The sequence below is a fragment of the Trichogramma pretiosum genome, unplaced genomic scaffold (assembly GCF_000599845.2).
Source record: "Trichogramma pretiosum strain Unisexual culture from Peru unplaced genomic scaffold, Tpre_2.0 scaffold1, whole genome shotgun sequence".
NCBI lineage: Eukaryota > Metazoa > Arthropoda > Insecta > Hymenoptera > Trichogrammatidae > Trichogramma > Trichogramma pretiosum.
In genome coordinates, this window is record NW_019641703.1 from 2,126,000 (window position 1) to 2,144,836 (window position 18,837).

General features: G+C 41.8%; 3 protein-coding genes across 3 annotated transcripts; 1 reads left to right on the forward strand and 2 right to left on the reverse strand.

The window, feature by feature from the left end:
- The first annotated feature begins 262 nt into the window (after positions 1–262).
- LOC106657107 (sodium leak channel non-selective protein) lies at positions 263–14,500 on the forward strand. Its single transcript, XM_014378420.2, has 21 exons — positions 263–561; positions 762–892; positions 1,484–1,893; positions 1,961–2,876; positions 2,954–3,145; positions 3,226–3,363; positions 3,444–3,847; positions 3,922–4,044; positions 4,392–4,565; positions 4,638–4,817; positions 4,892–5,642; positions 5,724–5,857; positions 5,935–6,100; positions 12,014–12,208; positions 12,289–12,506; positions 12,587–12,810; positions 12,906–13,179; positions 13,250–13,406; positions 13,485–13,607; positions 13,679–13,853; positions 13,931–14,500. The coding sequence occupies exons 2-21, from the start codon at positions 791–793 to the stop codon at positions 14,110–14,112; spliced, it is 5,238 nt and encodes a 1,745-aa protein (XP_014233906.1). The 5' UTR covers positions 263–561; positions 762–790; the 3' UTR covers positions 14,113–14,500.
- LOC111694473 (trypsin-1-like) lies at positions 9,525–10,429 on the reverse strand. The gene has a single exon (XM_023462874.1). The coding sequence runs from the start codon at positions 10,411–10,413 to the stop codon at positions 9,646–9,648; it is 768 nt and encodes a 255-aa protein (XP_023318642.1). The 5' UTR covers positions 10,414–10,429; the 3' UTR covers positions 9,525–9,645.
- A 232-nt stretch (positions 14,501–14,732) lies between the features above and the next one.
- On the reverse strand, positions 14,733–18,650 carry LOC106653261 (DNA replication licensing factor Mcm3). The gene is made up of 11 exons (XM_023462871.1): positions 18,379–18,650; positions 17,812–17,924; positions 17,523–17,731; positions 17,311–17,441; positions 17,001–17,239; positions 16,664–16,906; positions 16,215–16,578; positions 15,832–16,136; positions 15,607–15,757; positions 15,132–15,532; positions 14,733–15,003 (listed from the first exon to the last, which is right to left on the reverse strand). Exons 1-11 carry the CDS (start codon positions 18,448–18,450, stop codon positions 14,802–14,804), a joined length of 2,430 nt encoding a protein of 809 aa, XP_023318639.1. The 5' UTR covers positions 18,451–18,650; the 3' UTR covers positions 14,733–14,801.
- Between the last annotated feature and the right edge of the window lie 187 nt (positions 18,651–18,837).

Sequence of the window (18,837 nt, forward strand, 5' to 3'; positions counted from 1 at the left end):
ATCGCCAGCATAATACATTTTGAATCGTAAAACAATTCAGAGTTATAAATTGAACTTATAGTTAATGAAACACGTCAAGAAAAAAATGACGATAACTCCAATTTTCAATCGCGTTCGATGCATCTCGAATGTTGAACTCCAATCGCGGTGACTATATAGTAAATAGGGGTTGCTGCGCGCGCGATCGCTGCCAGAGTGGCGCGCAGTATAATAAATTGGAGCAAAAGGGGTGGGATGCGCAGTTGCTGGACCACATCTCGCAAGCTCGCGTCGTCGCAAGCAGCAGCAGCTGACGAACCAAGGGGTACAGTAGAAGCTCGGAGAAACGCGGAGAGCTTTTTCTCGCCCGAAAGTAATCCCGAAGCTCGTATTCCGCGTACCGAAGTTATGTCTTTAACGCGTTGAGATCGTGTGTCGTCGTCAGCATGTATTTGGACGGGCCGCCAAATCGTTGGCACTTGGCATCATCGACGCGCAGGGATGTTGTTTTCTCGTACGAAGAGCAGTGCTGAAACGGCTGGCAGCGAAACATCTATTAATGATGTCATCCAGGATTGACAGGTGACAGGGATTGACAAACGACATATAATAGAATATCCCACGAGCATGTTGTTTCACGTTTAAAATAAACGCTCTACATGAAGCTTTCAAATTTATTGCTAGAAAATCAAAAGTAGCAATAGTAGCATAGTAAATAGACTAAAATTCGAGAAAATTATACAATTCAACATCGTTCTTTTTTCTCGTTCCCTTTTTTTCAGCCGACAAGTCGCAATCGATTTTTGACACTATGCTCGGGCGAAAGCAAAGCCTGAAGGGAGAACCAATTCTGGCCGATTACGGCCCAGAAGAGTCTCTCAATGAAAATGCTGATATTGAATGGGTGAATAAGGTAAGACAGCAGCAGTAGCGCATAAGCACACTCGAGACTCGCGACGACTAACGACCGACACACACACACACACATTTGCAGAGCACATGCACTCGCGGAGGGTAGTAATGTATAAAGATGCACACGCGCGCAGCACAGAGAGATGCTTTGACAACGAGAGAAGTCGCGCTTACGTACAGAAAATACTTTTTTTTTTTAAATTGACGATTTACAACGTATACCGTGGGAGAGAGAAATATCTAGGTAAATAGGGCTTTGTTGATTGATAATGTCAATGCACTTTATTTATGGAAGATACGTGATAATTTTATTGAGCTATCATCATTGTAAATTTAAGTGATACAGTCTTAATTAATATTAAATCTACTGTTATATCTTCGTCTAATAAACAATTATTAAAAATATTACGACTGTGTTGGGCTGTACCTTTCTCTCTGACGCCACGTCAATGAATAAAAAATTAAGGAACAACAAAAAATACACAAATTCTTCACTTGTCACTCGCACGACTAAACCCATATGTTATTTTATTTAATGATATTTATTTATTCTTTAATAGTCTTAATCGTTGATGTATTTTCCGTATCTCAGCTATGGGTGCGCAGATGCATGAGGGCCTGCGCCCTCGTCTCGCTGGCCTCGGTCTGCCTCAACACCCCGAAGACGTTCGAGAAGGTCCCGTCGCTGCAGTACATCACCTTCGTGAGCGATCTCGTCGTCACTTTCCTCTTCACCGCCGAGATGATCGCCAAGATGCACATACGCGGCATCCTGAAGAGCGACAAGTCCTACCTGAAGGATCACTGGTGCCAGTTCGACGCGAGCATGGTCTTCTTCCTGTGGATATCGGTGATCCTGCAGATGTTCGAGATGCTCGGCATCATGCTCAAGTTCAGCTACGCGTCGATACTGCGCGCCCCGCGGCCCCTCATAATGATACGTTTTTTACGCGTGTTTCTCAAGTTCTCCATGCCGAAAGCGAGAATCAATCAGATATTCAAGTAAGTCCATCGTGTTGAATAAATCTCTTTACAGTAAGAAACTCAACGCTCTTTTGCTCCCCCACAGGCGTTCCAGCCAACAGATCTACAACGTGACCCTCTTCTTCCTTTTTTTTATGTCGCTCTACGGCCTGCTGGGCGTGCAATTCTTCGGCGAGCTCACGAATCACTGCGTCCTCAACACGACCGATCCGCGCCAGATCACCATCAACAGTCTCGCCATACCCGACACGTTCTGCTCGCTCGATCCCGAGTCCGGCTACCAGTGCCCCGAGGGCATGAAGTGCCTCAAGCTCCAGCTGTCCAAGTACATCATGGGCTTCAACGGCTTCGACGAGTTCGCCACCAGCATATTCACGGTCTACCAGGCCGCCTCCCAGGAGGGCTGGGTCTTCATCATGTATCGGGCGATCGACAGTCTGCCCGCCTGGCGTGCCATCCTCTACTTCAGCACGATGATCTTCTTTCTGGCCTGGCTCGTCAAGAACGTCTTCATCGCCGTCATCACCGAGACGTTCAACGAGATCCGGGTGCAGTTCCAGCAGATGTGGGGAGTGCGCGGGGCCATCAGCAACAGCACCGCGTCGCAGATGTTGACGGGCGACGAGACCACCGGCTGGAAGCTCATCACCCTGAGCGAGAACAAGCACGGGGGCTTGGCGTCGCCGCTGTGCCACGCGATTCTGCGCTCGCCGCAGTTTCGCATGGTCGTGATGTGCGCCATCCTGGCCAACGGCCTCATCACCGCCACGATGAACTTCAAGCACGACGAGCGGCCGAGGCACACGTTCTACGACAAGTACTACTACGCCGAGATCGTGTTCACGATTCTGCTGGATCTCGAGTCGCTGTTCAAGATCTGCTGTCTGGGCTTCAAGAGCTACTGGAAGCACTCGATACACAAGTTCGAGCTGCTGCTGGCCATCGGCACGAGCGTACACATTCTGCCCTTTTTCTACCTGTCAGGTTTCACCTACTTTCAGGTTTATCATTGCCTTCCATATACGATTAACCGATTATCCGCAATATTATATCACTATTAAAGGGATATTATTTTTAGGTTCTTCGAGTTGTAAGATTGATCAAAGCTTCACCCATGCTGGAGGATTTCGTGTACAAAATTTTCGGCCCTGGAAAAAAATTGGGCAGTTTGATCATTTTCACTATGTGCTTGCTCGTCATATCGTCCAGTATATCGATGCAGCTCTTTTGCTTCTTGTGTGACTTTACGAAGTTCGAAACATTTCCAGAGGTAAAAAGCATCATCGATTACCCTCTGTTCTCTTTTAGAAAATTGATTATCAAAACAAATTTATCTTAATTATTTCACAGGCCTTTATGTCTATGTTTCAAATCCTGACTCAAGAGGCTTGGGTCGAGGTAATGGACGAAACGATGCTACGTACCCACGAATCGATCGCTCCGCTGGTCGCGGTCTACTTCATTCTCTACCATTTGTTCGTCACATTGGTAAATTACATTATTCCAACAAGCTCATTTTGAACGACAAAATATTTGTATCTTACGCTTTACGCATTCGTACTACACAGATCGTGCTCAGTCTTTTCGTCGCCGTGATCTTGGACAATCTCGAGCTGGACGAGGACATTAAAAAACTGAAGCAACTCAAGTTCCGAGAACAGAGCGCCGAAATCAAGGAGACCCTACCGTTTCGCTTGAGGATATTCGAAAAGTTCCCGGACAGTCCGCAAATGACCTGTCTGCACAAAGTGCCGTCGGACTTTAATCTGCCAAAGGTGCGAGAGAGCTTCATGAGGCAGTTCGTTTACGAAGTGGAGGACGAGGAGAATGAAAACTCCAAGAAGGTCAACGAGACGTTCGATTCGAAGATGGTTTATCGCAAGCAGAGGCCGCTTCAGATTTTAAACAAACCACCCAAAGTCCGAGTAGTGGAGAACAATTTTAAAAAAGCAGCTGTCAATTATATCATCAAGTAAAAACTTCATTTCATCATAATAAAATATAACAGGCTGTTCGATTGAGTCAATATGATTTTGTTGCTCGCAGTGACTCCAACAACCAGAGATTATTGTTGGGTGATTCAGCTATGATACCAGTTCCTGGCAAGGGTCTATTGAAGCCGCAAGGAACCGTCAACAGTTCGAAGCAATTGAGAATTGACCAAAAGAAGTAAGACAAATTTTATGCTCATCAATTAATGAGGGTGTGTGGGTAGTACGTAAATTGAAGATTTATAGCGCTTGCTCTTTTTTCACGTAACGCGTCAACTTTTCAAACTCGATACACGCGAAAAATGGTTAAATTTAAAACCAATTTTCATCTAGGTGATTTCCGTTTATCAATGTATATTTCGTGATTGCATACTTAGTCTTAATTTCTTCTTTTGATCCGTCAGTCTTTGTCTATTTTGGCCCATAAGTATACACGACAACCCAAACAATTAAAAATATATCAAATTAATTCAAATAATTGTACCCGCGCGCACTCCTCCACTTTTCACGATGATTTTCACGCAGATCCATACGCAGAAGCGTGAGAAGCGGCTCGATCAAGCTGAAGCAGACGTACGAGCACCTGATGGAGAACGGCGACATCGGCGCGATGAATCGGGTCAGCTCGTCTCGCAGCAGGCCCCACGACCTGGACATCAAACTGCTGCAGGCCAAGCGACAGCAGGCCGAGATGCGAAGGTAGTAGGTGTATGACAACATGAGTCTCGTACGAATCGAGTTATTTTTCTCACGCGTACTTTTCACGCACAGAAATCAACGCGAAGAGGATTTGCGGGAGAATCATCCGTTCTTCGACACGCCGCTGTTCGTCGTGCCTCGCGAGAGCAGATTTCGCAAGATCTGCCAGTTGCTGGTCTACGCGAGATACGACGCGAGACTGAAGGATCCACTCACGGGCAAGGAGAGAAAAGTCCAGTACAAGAGCTTGCAGTGAGTATAATATTGAAAAAAAACAGCCCATACAGCACATATAATTTTACTAAAACTACGTGTACCTTCCTCAGCAATTTTTTGGGCCTCGTCACCTACCTCGACTGGGTGATGATATGCGCCACGACCTTCTCCTGCATCTCCATGATGTTCGAGACGCCCAACTATCGCGTCATGGAGGTGCCCGCCCTCCAAATAGCCGAGTTCGGCTTCGTCATCTTCATGAGCATCGAGCTGGCCCTCAAGATCCTCGCGGACGGCCTCTTCTTCACGCCCAAGGCCTACATCAAGGACGTCGCCTCGATCCTCGACGTCTTCATCTACGTCGTCAGTCTCGTCTTTCTCTGCTGGATGCCCAAGAGCGTCGAGCCCAACTCGGGCGCTCAGCTGCTCATGATTCTGCGCTGCGTGCGCCCACTGCGCATATTCACCCTCGTGCCTCACATGCGCAAGGTCGTCTACGAGCTCTGTCGCGGCTTCAAGGAGATCCTCCTCGTATCGATCCTGCTGATTCTGCTCATGTTCGTGTTCGCCAGCTACGGCGTGCAGCTGTACGGCGGCCGTCTGGCGCGCTGCAACGATCCGACCATACTGAAGCGCGAGGAGTGCGTGGGCGTGTTCATGCGTCGCGTCTTCGTGACGAAGATGAAGCTGCAGCCGGGCCCGAACGAGAGCTACCCGTCGATCCTCGTGCCGAGGGTCTGGGCCAATCCGCGAAGATTCAACTTCGACAACATAGGCGACGCGATTCTGACGCTGTTCGAGGTGCTCTCGTTCAAGGGTTGGCTGGACGTGCGCGACGTACTCAATAAAGCTCTGGGACCCGTGAGTCCCTTTTTTTTTATTGCAAAAAATTAAATCACAACTATGGACTCATTAATAATTTTAACCTTCTGTTTTCCACAGATACACGGCATTTACATTCATATCTATATTTTTCTTGGATGCATGATAGGCTTGACCCTCTTCGTCGGCGTAGTCATCGCGAATTACTCCGAGAACAAAGGCACGGCTCTGCTCACGGTCGATCAGAGGAGATGGTAAGAAATATATAGTCGTTGCGATGAGTCTATAAATTTGACCAATTCAAAAAACTGACCAAAACCGTATCACGCAGGTGCGATTTGAAGAAGAGATTGAAGATCGCTCAACCGCTGCACTTGCCGCCGAGGCCCGACGGCAAAAAATTTCGAGCCTTCATCTACGACATAACTCAAAATATATACTTCAAGCGTTTCATAGCTATAATCGTCCTTACGAACAGCGCACTCTTGTGCGTGTCGGTAAGTATTTTTTGAAGTATCGCTTTTGTTGGTTGCGTTGGATAATAGATCGAGGAAACAACCCGTCAAATACGAGCCGGCACGAACTAAATCGTATATAGAATTCCGATAGGGCCTCCACAATGCTGAAATTTCCATTCGCTCGCTCTTGCTGCGTCGAGCAGTCTGAACGTATCGGGTAACTCTCTCTCTCTCTCGCGCTCGCTTGTTTCATTTGTGCTGTGCAAGTTCGTGCGCGTCGCTCGCTCAAACGGCACCACTGTCCACACTCTCGCAAGTCGCAATACAGTAGACCTCACGACGCCGCAGTGTGAACAAAGAAATAATCGCATCGACGTATTAAGTGATTTTCGTATCAAGCGTCATAAAGTTTGAGTGAGCTGAACGATGGACAGATACGAACCTAGCTGTTTAGAAAAATTAAAGACTATGCGAAAAAAGGTTAACTGGGAAATCAAAAGAGAGCGGCTTGAATTTTTCCGTCAACTTAACCCTTTATTCATGAATTGGAAGGGCCAACTTCCTGATCTCCGGGACATTTTTTGTAAAGAAGAAATCGAATGGCTTATCACGGAAGATGCAATGAATGGCTACAGACACTCCATCGTCCTCTTCATGATCAGGACCGGCTACAAGGACGAGCCCGAAGTCGACAATTATGGCAGGCTACTGCAGCGTCGTACCAGCGTAATTCATCATTTAGCTAAAACGTGTTTTGAAGTCATCCCTGAACTCTTCCAAATATACGACAGATTCGATGTGAACTACACCGACGAAAATGGATTAACACATTTTCATATGGCCTGCCAGTGGGGTTGCGAAGTCGCCGTCAAAAAATTCCTCGAGTTCGGCCAGGATCCCAATATCCTCGTGCCACGTACAGCTGATTCGCCGCTGCATCTGGCTCTACAAAGCTACAACGAGAAGAGGTTGATCGAATTGCTGCTGCGATATGACGCCAATCCGAACTTGGCCAATGCAGAGGGATTGACACCCCTGCATATTATTTGCAAGAACGGCTATGATCGTTATGGTTTGGCGCGTGAGTTTTTCAAGATCTGCGACAAAACCCAGCATACGGTGCAAATCAATGCTCAAGACAACTTGGGTAATACACCGCTACACGTGGCTCTGGAATACTCCGAAAATGTCCCAGTCCAATTACTGCTGAAAAACGGCGCAGATCCGAATTTGACCAACGAGGACGGATTGACACCACTGCATCTTATATGCCGGAGAGATAACGACGACTTGGTGAAGATATTCTTCGAAGTCAACGAAGAGAGGAAGCAAACGGTGCATGTCGACGCTCGGGACAAGTTAGGCCGGACACCTCTTCAATGCGCTGTGGCGTATCTACAGCCGAATGTGATAGATGTACTGTTTGATCATGGGGCTGATTTGTCCAACTTCTTTTTCCCAACTCAGTGTCATTATGACGAGGTCGATTGTCAATTGAATAAAAACAATCTAATCTCCGAGAAAGTTTTTAAATTAAGATTAACGTTCTTCGTTGAGCAAGTCATCGAGCTCCTTGAAAAAAGAGGATACGAACTGAACCGAAACGATGCCCTAACGATCATGAAATTGTTCTCGAAGTACGAACTGTTCGAGAAGGCGGAGGATCTTGAAAAATGTTGGTATGACGACACGGAGTTCGTGACAAAAGCTAAAAGGATGATGGTTATTCCAAGTTTGTCGCTCTACGACTTTATCAAGTTACAACCCAAAAATGTGAAACTACTCAATTATGCGGCCTACTGCAAGTTCTTGAGATGGTTTCCCCACAATTTCTTCGAAAGATCTATGAAGGCTTGTATTTTGCATCTGTGCGAAAAACTATTGAGAGGATTTTTTCGGCGTTGGGCACTGGACTTTTTTTTGGAGTTGACCCACTATGAGCTGCCGATTCTTTGTTGTGAAAAAATCATCGATCAGTTAACGAACCAAGATTTATATTATGCAAGCTTAGCGACCACCGTCTAAGACTCATTATGGATATAAGTACAGAATTTTTTCATTTGTGGTGTACTAAAAAGTTGCAGATTTTTTATGTATATCAATAATTTCATAAATAAATTAATTTCATAAATAAATTTACAAAAATTTAATTCATTAATTTGCTTTAATTTCAAATCAGTTATTTTTTTTATTGTATTTCAACGCGCGTGTAACATGTGCAGTGCATCGGACTCAGATTCATTTAGCGCAGCTCGTGTTAATAGCACATAGCATGACAGATAATACATGCACAATTAACCTCGTTGAAATTAGCATTTTTGACAAACTCATTTATTTTTGATTGACTGGGCTTTTGACTGGCCAAAGTTTTATACTGCGAATACATTCTGCTGAATTATTGATTGAATAAGTTAATAAATGTCAATTGGAAAGTCGACTTGAGGCAAAGGCACTTGCTGAACACAAATCGCTGTAAAAAAGTTTTCCATCAATTATGACAATTCCATATAGATTATGCCGATATCAATTTATTTATCGAATCTCTTACTTTTTGGCAAAAAATGAAAAGTCGTCGCAACCAGACAACTGTTTGAATTGCTCGTTGCAATTCAATCGACGCTAAACGCCAGCAGCATGTTGATTCAAAACTGGCAACGACTTGTCTGCATTGATATTAGCGCGCGGCAACTAAACAGGTCACGCAAATATTCGGATTCTGTTGTGTCCGGGCTCGCGAATATCGGCTTTACCATTGAGGTTGAGTCATGAACCGAGAGGAAGTGACACTTGATTGAGTCGCTGCGGTAATTTTGCCGTGTGCAGAAAGCAGCGGTCGCGAACGCGCGAAGTATGTTTTTGGTATAAATAATAATCTACAAATATCAAAAAAATTATTTTGAGATTTTTCGCTGATAATAAATCATTGGGCTTTCATCTGAAATCTCGGAGTTATCAAATTTCGATAGTCAGAGTAAATTTTTGATAAACTGAAGTCTAAATCTTTACTTTTAAGTAATTTCTTATTTAAAATGAACACCTTTTTTTCAGACAGAATCTTATATACGACGAAATGTTATTATATTTTTACAGATACCAAAATAATGAAAAAATTGATATTGTCATTTTTTGATTTCTGGTAGGAAGTGACAGTTTTTTTGAATGAATAATTGATTACTCATGACAAACCCTACATCTTTTTCTTGGAAGTTCGTGTTATATCAAGCCAAATTCGTAATCGTTATAAAATTTTTTATTGTCAAATGTAGAAGGGGTATCTAGAGAAAATCAACATAAAAGTTCATATTTATGTCGATTAGGATATCAAGATTTACATTTGAAACTGCGTTACCATCACGTGCCATTTTTTTGTCATGTTTAATAAACAGTAAAATTAATTACACTAATCGCAGTGGGTAATAAAATAAAAGATGAAAAAGAGAAGGAGGACAAATTTGTGAGTGAATAATATGAATTTTATTTATTTTTCTCGTTCATTTTCATACGGCGACAAAGTTACAAAATTTAAGTTACATCAACTACGCTAGGTAAAAAAACTCGACTACTCTCGTTGAATCGAACCAGATTCAATTTTCCCTCATGACCTGCTCGATCCAGTTGCGATAGAAAGCGACCTCGCTGTATACGCCGGGCTGGAAGGGCCCGTCGCAGCTCTCGCTTCCAGAGATGACACCGGCGAGGCGATTGCCGACGGCCAGTGGGCCGCCGGAGTCACCCAGGCAGGCGCCCTTGCCGCCGACACCGAGGACCAGAGTGCAGATCTGGCCCGACGGCAGCGGGCCAAACTTCTCGCGGATGAGATCGCTGCAGGTGCGCTTGGAGATGACGGGCACGGCGACGGCCTGGAGCTGGCTCGGCCGCCTGTTCGTGGGAGTCCGGCCCCAGCCCGAGACGACGGCCCTCGCGTTCTCCACGGTCTCCTCGTCCTGCTCGAACATCTCGATCGGTTGGTGCTGCTCGTCGTAGACGATGGGATCGGCGAGCTTGATCAGGCCGATGTCACCCACGGGGAGGCCATCGGAATTGACGCCGAATCCCGGGTGCTGGATGATCTTGGCGGCTCGGTGCACGGTGCCGTTTTGCTCGACGAGCGAGGTACCTGCTCGGACATTGATCACTACCCGGTCATCCGGGAAGGCGCAGTGACCGGCCGTCAGGATCCAGTACGGCGAGACGATGGAGCCTCCGCAGTGGTGGAGATTCCACTTCTGTACGCTGACCTGGTACGGATATGTCTCGATCTCGACGCTGTCTCCGCCGTAGATTCGTGTAATGAACTTGGCGTGGCCGGCTGCAGCCAACAGCAGAACGACTGCCAGTACAGAAGAGTACATCTTCGGATTAATTCAACTTACAATTGATCTATGACGCTAACTCGTTCGGCTTTTATTATTTATACACGACTGATATTGATATCGATCGTCGATTTGTCACTCTACACGGGGTCTTATCGTTAAGAGATACGAATCTAAAGAGTCGTTGGTGTTATTTAATGCAGACATGTGCTTAGGATTTAATCGCAATTTCTTTGATCGATGGCATACGTCATTTTAGCAGTTCCAGAACATTTAGACGAAACAACGCACTAAACGTGTGTCAGCAGTTAGCGATCATTATCTTCTTTACACGTGACAATTGCGCGCTTTTCAAATATACAAATGAACAAGCTGGCTCATCGAATTTGATGCTAAATTTACTTGCTATGAAGAAACCTCTAAAGTCTAAATCTTTACTTCTGTCCCTTTATTAGCATACAAGCAGCAGTGTATGAAGCAATTTCAACTATTTTTGAGCCAGCAGGTAATATTTTTGGTGGCATTTTCCAAATAAGCTGATTATAGGTTTTGTTGTTGTTCTGCTCGCTCGGTAGGCGTCTTCCTCTCCTTGAAAAAAAAAGGATACGAGCTAAACCGAAATGATGCCCTAACGATCATGAAATTGTTCTCGAAGTACGAATTGTTCGAGAAGGCGGAGGATCTTGAAAAATGTTGGTATGACGACACGGAGTTCGCGACAGAAGCTAAAAAGATAATGTTTATTCCGAGTTCGTCGCTCTACGACTTTAAGTTACAACCCAGAGAGGCGTCGAAACTACTCACTTATGTGGATTACTACAAGTTCTCGTGCTTGGGTGACATTTTTCGGCTCCCCGAAGGATCTATGAAGGCTTGTGCTTTACATCTGAGTGAAAAATTGTCAAGAGGATTTCTGCAGTTTTGGGCATTGGACTTTTTCTTGGAGTTGGCGTACTATGAGCTGCCGATTCTTTGCTGTGAAAAAATCATCGATCAGTTAATGAACCAAGATTTATGTCACGCATGCTTAGCGACCACTGTCTAAGGCTCATGCTAGGGCAATAAGTAGAGAATTTTTTCACGTCTGGTGTAATTAAAATTTGCAGGTTCTTTATGTATTTCAAATATATTAATTTACAAAAATTTAATTCATTAATTTGCCTTAATTTCAATTTAGTTATTTTTATCGTATTTCAACGCGCGTGTAACTTGTGCAGTGCATCAGACTCAGATTCATTTAGCGCAGCTCGTGTTAATACCACATACTCTTTTCGTCGACACCTTTTTTTCTCTCGGTTCTCCTCTAGGACTCTAGGGTGACAACGGAATGAAGTAGCAGCAAGAGCAGAAGCGACCCGCTCCTAAAAAGAAAGAAAAAGGTACACTGCCCACTAGAGTAGTCGTGGTTTTGGGAGAGACTTATATTTTCCTCATGTATTTTCTCTTTCCCTATCAAGAAAAAAAGTAACAATGGTTGACGTACGTTTACGCATACAAACCATAACATTCGGTACAATTTCCTAACACATATCACATTCTTCTTTGGCGTTAAGGAAAGGAGGTGGAGCAAAAAAAATTAAATTTTCGTGTACGTACATTCGATGACTTACTCATGGGTACATTTTTTCCCTATTTCCAGTGGAGAGACGGCGAGGATTACACGAAGCCCCTCGCCACGGTCTCCACGCTGCTGACGCTGATATTTTTGACCGAGGTCATCATGAAAAACATCGCGTTCACGCCGAGAGGCTACTGGCAGTCGAGGCGCAATCGTTACGATCTGCTCGTGACGGTCGTCGGTGTGATTTGGATTGTGATTCACGGTACAATGCAGGTACTTATCAAACTGACTGTTTTCCTCGTCAGCCTCGTAGACGTCGAAAGTAATCTTTTTTCTATTTTTTTTTTTTTCAGAACGATCTCTCGTACGTGATTGGATTTATGGTGGTCATCTTGCGCTTCTTCACGATAACCGGCAAACACACGACCCTAAAAATGCTGATGCTGACCGTCGGTGTGTCGGTCTGCAAGAGTTTCTTCATCATCTTCGGCATGTTTCTATTGGTATTTTTCTACGCCCTAGCGGGAACGATATTGTTCGGTACCGTGAAGTACGGCGAGGGTATCGGCAGGTAAGCTCGATTGATGGCGCTGTCAAAATCGCCGGGGAATGATCTTGAACAACTTCTAATCACGTTTATCTTCATTCTAGACGAGCGAATTTCGAGTCGCCGGTGACGGGCGTCGCCATGCTCTTTCGCATAGTCACCGGCGAGGACTGGAACAAGATCATGCACGACTGCATGATACAGCCGCCGTACTGCACCCCAGCGGCCAACTACTGGGAGACGGACTGCGGCAACTTTCACGCCTCGCTGATATATTTCTGCACCTTTTACGTCATCATCACTTACATCGTATTGAATCTACTCGTGGGTAAGGAAAAAAAATTGTCTCGATAGATTATTTTCTCTTTATACACATGAATTTTACGATCACGTACTGACGAGCTTTATTTTCTCATCGGTCAGCTATTATCATGGAGAACTTTTCCCTCTTCTACTCGAACGAAGAGGACGCTCTATTGTCTTACGCCGACATCAGAAATTTCCAAAACACCTGGAACATCGTCGACATCCATCAGAGGGGAGTCATTCCCGTGCGCAGGGTAAAATTCATCCTTAGGCTGCTCAAAGGCCGTTTGGAAACGGATCCGCAGAAGGACCGATTGCTCTTCAAGTACATGTGCTACGAATTGGAAAGACTACACAACGGCGAGGACGTGACATTCCACGATGTCATAAAGTGAGTAATTACAGTTAAAGCTCCCTGAAAAATTGAATTATTCGATTATATTCATTGATGTCTTGTTCAGCATGCTGTCGTACCGCTCGGTCGACATAAGAAAAGCTCTGCAATTGGAGGAGCTTTTGGCCCGAGAAGAGTTCGAATACATAATCGAGGAAGAAGTCGCCAAGCAGACAATTAGAACTTGGCTAGAGGGATGCCTGAAAAAAATACGAGCTACCGGGGTTGGTTTCATTTCATTATCATTATTATAATTCAAGGATGAAATTTTTTGATAAACACGGTCATTTTTTTCCTTCCAGAAGCAACAAAATAGTTTGATCGCCGGACTGAGGGCGACCAACGATCTCAACGCGGTGGTCCAAGAAAACAACGACGAGAAAAAAGAAGCTCCGGTTGAGCGCGAGGAAGAGACAGAATCAAAAGTCAGTGCCTAATCATATGCTAATTAAATTTTATAATTGTTCGTTTATTAAAATTTTTTTTGTGATTGCAGGATAGCGAAGGCTTGCGACACAGGAGTAAAAAGATGATCGGACTGCCGAGATCGGACAGTATCGGTAGCAGCTCGGGTAGAAAATATCTGGCGCCCACACTGTCGGATCCGGCATCCATACGATCCGAGAAAGAAAAGATCGCGGCATCTAAAAAGCGTAACAACCGACCCACCCGTAAGTTCGATTAAATCATCTTTGTCATTTTCGTCTGTGCGCAAATTTACTCATCGAAATCATTCCCGAATTTTTAGCGACAACGATTAAAAATAATCTGCCTCACTTGACCGAGGCCAGCGAGCAGTTCCGATTTCAACGAGAGAATCTGAGCGCCAAGACGTCGCCGCCCAAAGCGTCGAACGTGATGCACGAGGTGCAGGATTGGTGGCGAGAACAATTGGCCTACAGTAGCGAGAGCAGCGACGGCGAACACTAAGAAGAAAAATAAAACACATTTTAACACATTGTTACAGAGTTAAGAGTTTTAGATAAGTTTTGATTGTCATCATACGGATGAATGGCAATTTTTAAACAGTCGTGTCACTATTGAAACCTTGAAAAAAATTTTTAGCCAATGTTTTTCAGATATTTTTATAAATTATTGTAAATAATTATCTATCCATTTTATCCTTGACTCATCGAAAAAAGTATCTTGTTTTTTCTTTTGAGACAAATTTGTATATAAGATATAAGTTAGCATACGGGAATGAAGCTAGTTTCTATTTGTTTGAATTGGTAGCAGGACTTGCCAAGCATAGCGATGTATTGTTATAAATAATATATACAAATTGTAAATATTCTATATACAAAGAACGAAGTGGACACTTGAGAAAATAAAAATAATATTAAAAATAATTTTAAAGCAGTTTTTTTTTCTTTTCAAGCTTTTGTATATTTTTTAAAATTATGTTTACAATCAGACAAACATTGAAAAAAAATCTTTCAACAAATTTACAAAAAAGAGTAGATTCAACAACAAGAAATTGTAAAAATCTGTAATTGATATATTATACTTTTTCAAGTTAAAATACATTTTTTTAGTAAAAAAAAAAAAAAAATATACATGATAACATAGTCGTACAAAAATACAAAAATTAAATCACTTCACTAATTACTACATTACTTTTAAATGAGGAAAACATGATCATCCGAGATCATGATTTTATTTTCTTCTGACATCTTTTGAAGAGCAGAATCTATTTCTTCCTTTGAAAAGCGATCTGTCGATTTTTTATTGATACTCGTATAAATATCTGAAATACTCATAGAGTCCTCGCCTCGTCTTTCGTGGAAAATGGGGTCCAACAGTCTTTTAAATTCGACGTATCTGAAATAAAAATTATCGTTATGTTTTTTCAACTTATATGTTTTTCGGTTTACAAGAATAAACTATGACGAAACTGAAAAATTTGCATTAAAAATATTCTCTTGTATCGGTTATTTTTGATGAATTACCTGTCGTTTGAAATTTCAACAGTTTGTGTCACAGCTGAAACAACTGGCTCTGATTCTTGAGTTGGTTCAGAAACGGTTGGCTCTGTTTCCATTTCTTCAGTATTTTGATCAACTTCGGTGCTTTCCGTTTCCGTGACAGTTTCTTGCTGGGACTCACTTGTCGTTCTGGTTCGTTTTGTTCTCTCTTGACTCTCAAAATAGTCATCCTCGTTATCGCTGTCCTCGGCTCTTCTTCGTCTTTTCTTGTCTTTTTCGAGTACTCGTTTGAAGTAGGCATACTGGACGAGCTCGATTGCTGCTTGGGCATCGTCGACGGTAACGTGCTTGGATAACCGAGCTTTAGCGTGAGCCGTTGAAAGTCGAATCAAAGTTTCCAAACTACGAGCTGTAATCGGTTGCGTCTGAAAATTGAATAAATGTTAGTCATGCAAACCTTAGGTGAATAAAATAAACTCCAATTAGAACTTATACATACTCTCGCAACATCAGATTCGACGTTATCTTCAGATCTCAGACGCGAGTACTCCTCTATGATTGTTTTACGTGCCTCTTCGGTTAATTCTGGTTTCATGATACGTGCGATGTGAATATATTTTCTCATGAATTGTGAGGATAATATTTTATCCCTAAAATTTAAAAATTCATTGTTTAAGAATATAATATTTTTGATCTTAAACAGTAGATAAAACAAATTTCTTACGTTTTTTTCCGCGATTTTCCATGAAGAAGGGGATCGTATGTTTCATAAATTTGTGTTTCTTCTTCCTGTTGCTCTTCTGAATCTGGATTTTTTGTACTCAAATAATCTAAACCTACATTAAATGGTAAGGCCTCACCCTCTTGTTCATTTGGATTTCGGTATCGATGCATCCGAACGACATGATCGCTGATAATATGATCGATATCGGAGTCAATATTATCCAGAACAACAAATAACAAGTCAAAACGGGAAAGTAAAGAGTCTTGCAATCCAATATTCTCCATGGGTGATTTATATTGATCATACTGCAAGATAAAGATGTATAGATTCAATAACTTTTAAAATATTGTGGTTTTAGATTACTTGAATATTGGGGTACTCACACGACCATATACTGGATTTGCAGCCGCAAGTACCGAACATCTAGCATTTAAACTTGCATGAATTCCAGCTTTAGCAATGGTTACTCTGCCTTGTTCCATCACCTCGTGTATAGCTGTTCTATCTATATCTGACATTTTGTCAAATTCATCAATGCAGATGACTCCTCTATCAGCTAAAACCATAGCTCCAGCTTCTAATCTTCGTTCTCCAGTTTCAGAATCTGCAGTGACAGCTGCTGTTAAACCTACGCCTGAAGAACCACGTCCTGTGGTTGTTATAGCTCGTGGAGCAATGTTGAGTACATATCGAAGTAATTGTGATTTGGCAACTGAAGGATCACCAATTAGCAGTATATTGATGTCTCTAAAAAATTCAGAAGATTGTATATTCATTGACTGCTCAAGAGTTTAAAGGAAATAATTATCAGAAAGATAAAAATCAAATTTACCCTCTTAGCCTTGTGCCATTTGATAAAATTTTTTCACATCCACCAAGAAGTAGGCAAAGGATGGCCTTTTTGATGTACTCATGACCATGAATAGATGGAGCCAATGATTTAGCCAAAAGCTCAAAAATGTTGTTGAGAGGATTTTTTTTGGATAGACTTTTGCATAGAGTAACATCATCATGAGATATATGCAACGTGGCTTCTTTTGTCAATTGTGTTACACTGTTTGCAATTAAAACAGTTCTGGAAACATTAAAAATTATATTTATAAGTGTTATTTAACAATAATGGTAAATATATTCATATGAATCTTTAAGTATTGTTAATTAAATTTTACCTAAATGCGCCAGAAGTATATCCACCTTTTTTTCCAGGTAAACAACGATAATTTCCAACTACTTGAACTCTGTCACCTGGTTTACAAAGATCAACAAGATCATCATCCAATATAATTTCAACACTCCTTGGTAATTGACCAGCAGGAGCCTTTTCAGGCATTTCTTGGATTGTTAAAGTTTGATGATCTTTATAAGTTGATAAACCATATTCTGTTTCTAATGGATTCCCATCATCATCCTATGAATAAATAAAAATTGTATGACTCCAAATTTATAATAGATTATGTAATTGTAAGTTATATTATTTACCTGAGTAGGATAAACAGCAGTAGCAGGAAAAGCATCAAATGATGTCAAATCACTATAAGCTCTTTCACTAACTGTGGAAGTTGCTTTGCAGTAATGTACGCTTCTGACAACTTTTGGTCTTACTAATGAACCTGCAGAATAAATTATTATGTTAATTTACTTTTATTATGCGTACTTAATTATTGAAATTCTAAATAACTTTTGTAACTTACATCTAACAACAATTCCTTCAACGCATACCATGTTACCCAAAAATCTTGATGTAAGAGTTCTTGGTGTTGTATGTTTACTACCAAAACTTCCTTCAAAACCAATGAAAAATTCAGTGTTACCTTTGCCATATTCAGTATCAAAACTTTCTACCATTTGTTTTAGTGCTCTTTTGAAGGGTACTATTTCATCAAAAGAATCATTTAACAATCTAGAAAAATGAAAAGTTATGAATTACATTTATGAGGTGTAATTAATAAGTTGATCAAAATAAAGTGACTGATTACTAACCCAGCAGCTCGAGTTGGATTTTTTCTTCTTAAATCATTCATATTAACAATTAAACGATACCTCTTCTCTTCAATCATGTTTTTGATTAATGTGGAGTAAATACCTTGATCTTCCTATTGAACATTTGAAAATAAAGTATTAGGCATAGGAACTGTACTTTATTATAATACAATATTATCATAAATAAAATTAAATAATTTTTTTAACATTAAAATTTGATAAACTAGAGTTGTTTGTTCTTAACAAGAAAAATTTAGGGGAGTATAACATTCAAATTTAGAAAAATATAACTCAATTGCAGTACAAAACAATAAAAGATTTGCTTTTAAAAATTATTTGAATTTTTTACATGAAACAAAATGTTCAAAAAATTGAAATGCATATCTGGGGGAAATGTATTCATAAATCTTGGTGTTGTGTATACATAAAGCATACAACAAGTGTAGTTTTTAGAACGTCTCGTACGTGTACGTAAATCGTGATTTGTCGGGAAAAACTAGCGCATTTTCCTAGGGTCATTCAGATTTCAGATCATCATAAAACGCAAATTATTGATATTCAACTTACTGCATCGTCTAAAAATTCAAGGTACTCCTTCTCAATTTTTTTCAAACGTTGATCGTTTTCAATAGCTTCCATTTTGCTGTTATTTTACGGCAACACCGTTGGAAAACGAATCGACACGACGAGAACTTTTTAACAATAACTGCACAGTTTTTAATTAGGCAAGCTATCAAGCTTATTTTATTTAATTATGTAAACACGCCGGTTCTTTATAAAACGCTGTAAACATGCTGTGGAATCGCGCGGGAAAATTGCGCTATGAGCGACGCGTCGGTTGCCGCGGAAGGTATTAAACCTGTCATGCCCGCGGGAGTAGGGAACACGGACAGGACCGCAGAGTGAGCGCTAAGGTTCGTACACGATGGCATACAACTACGTGTCTAAGTAAGTATGCATTGTATGACATACAAGTACGTGTGTCCGTTTGGTTTGCTGCATACAGTGATATAGTGAATGCGTTCT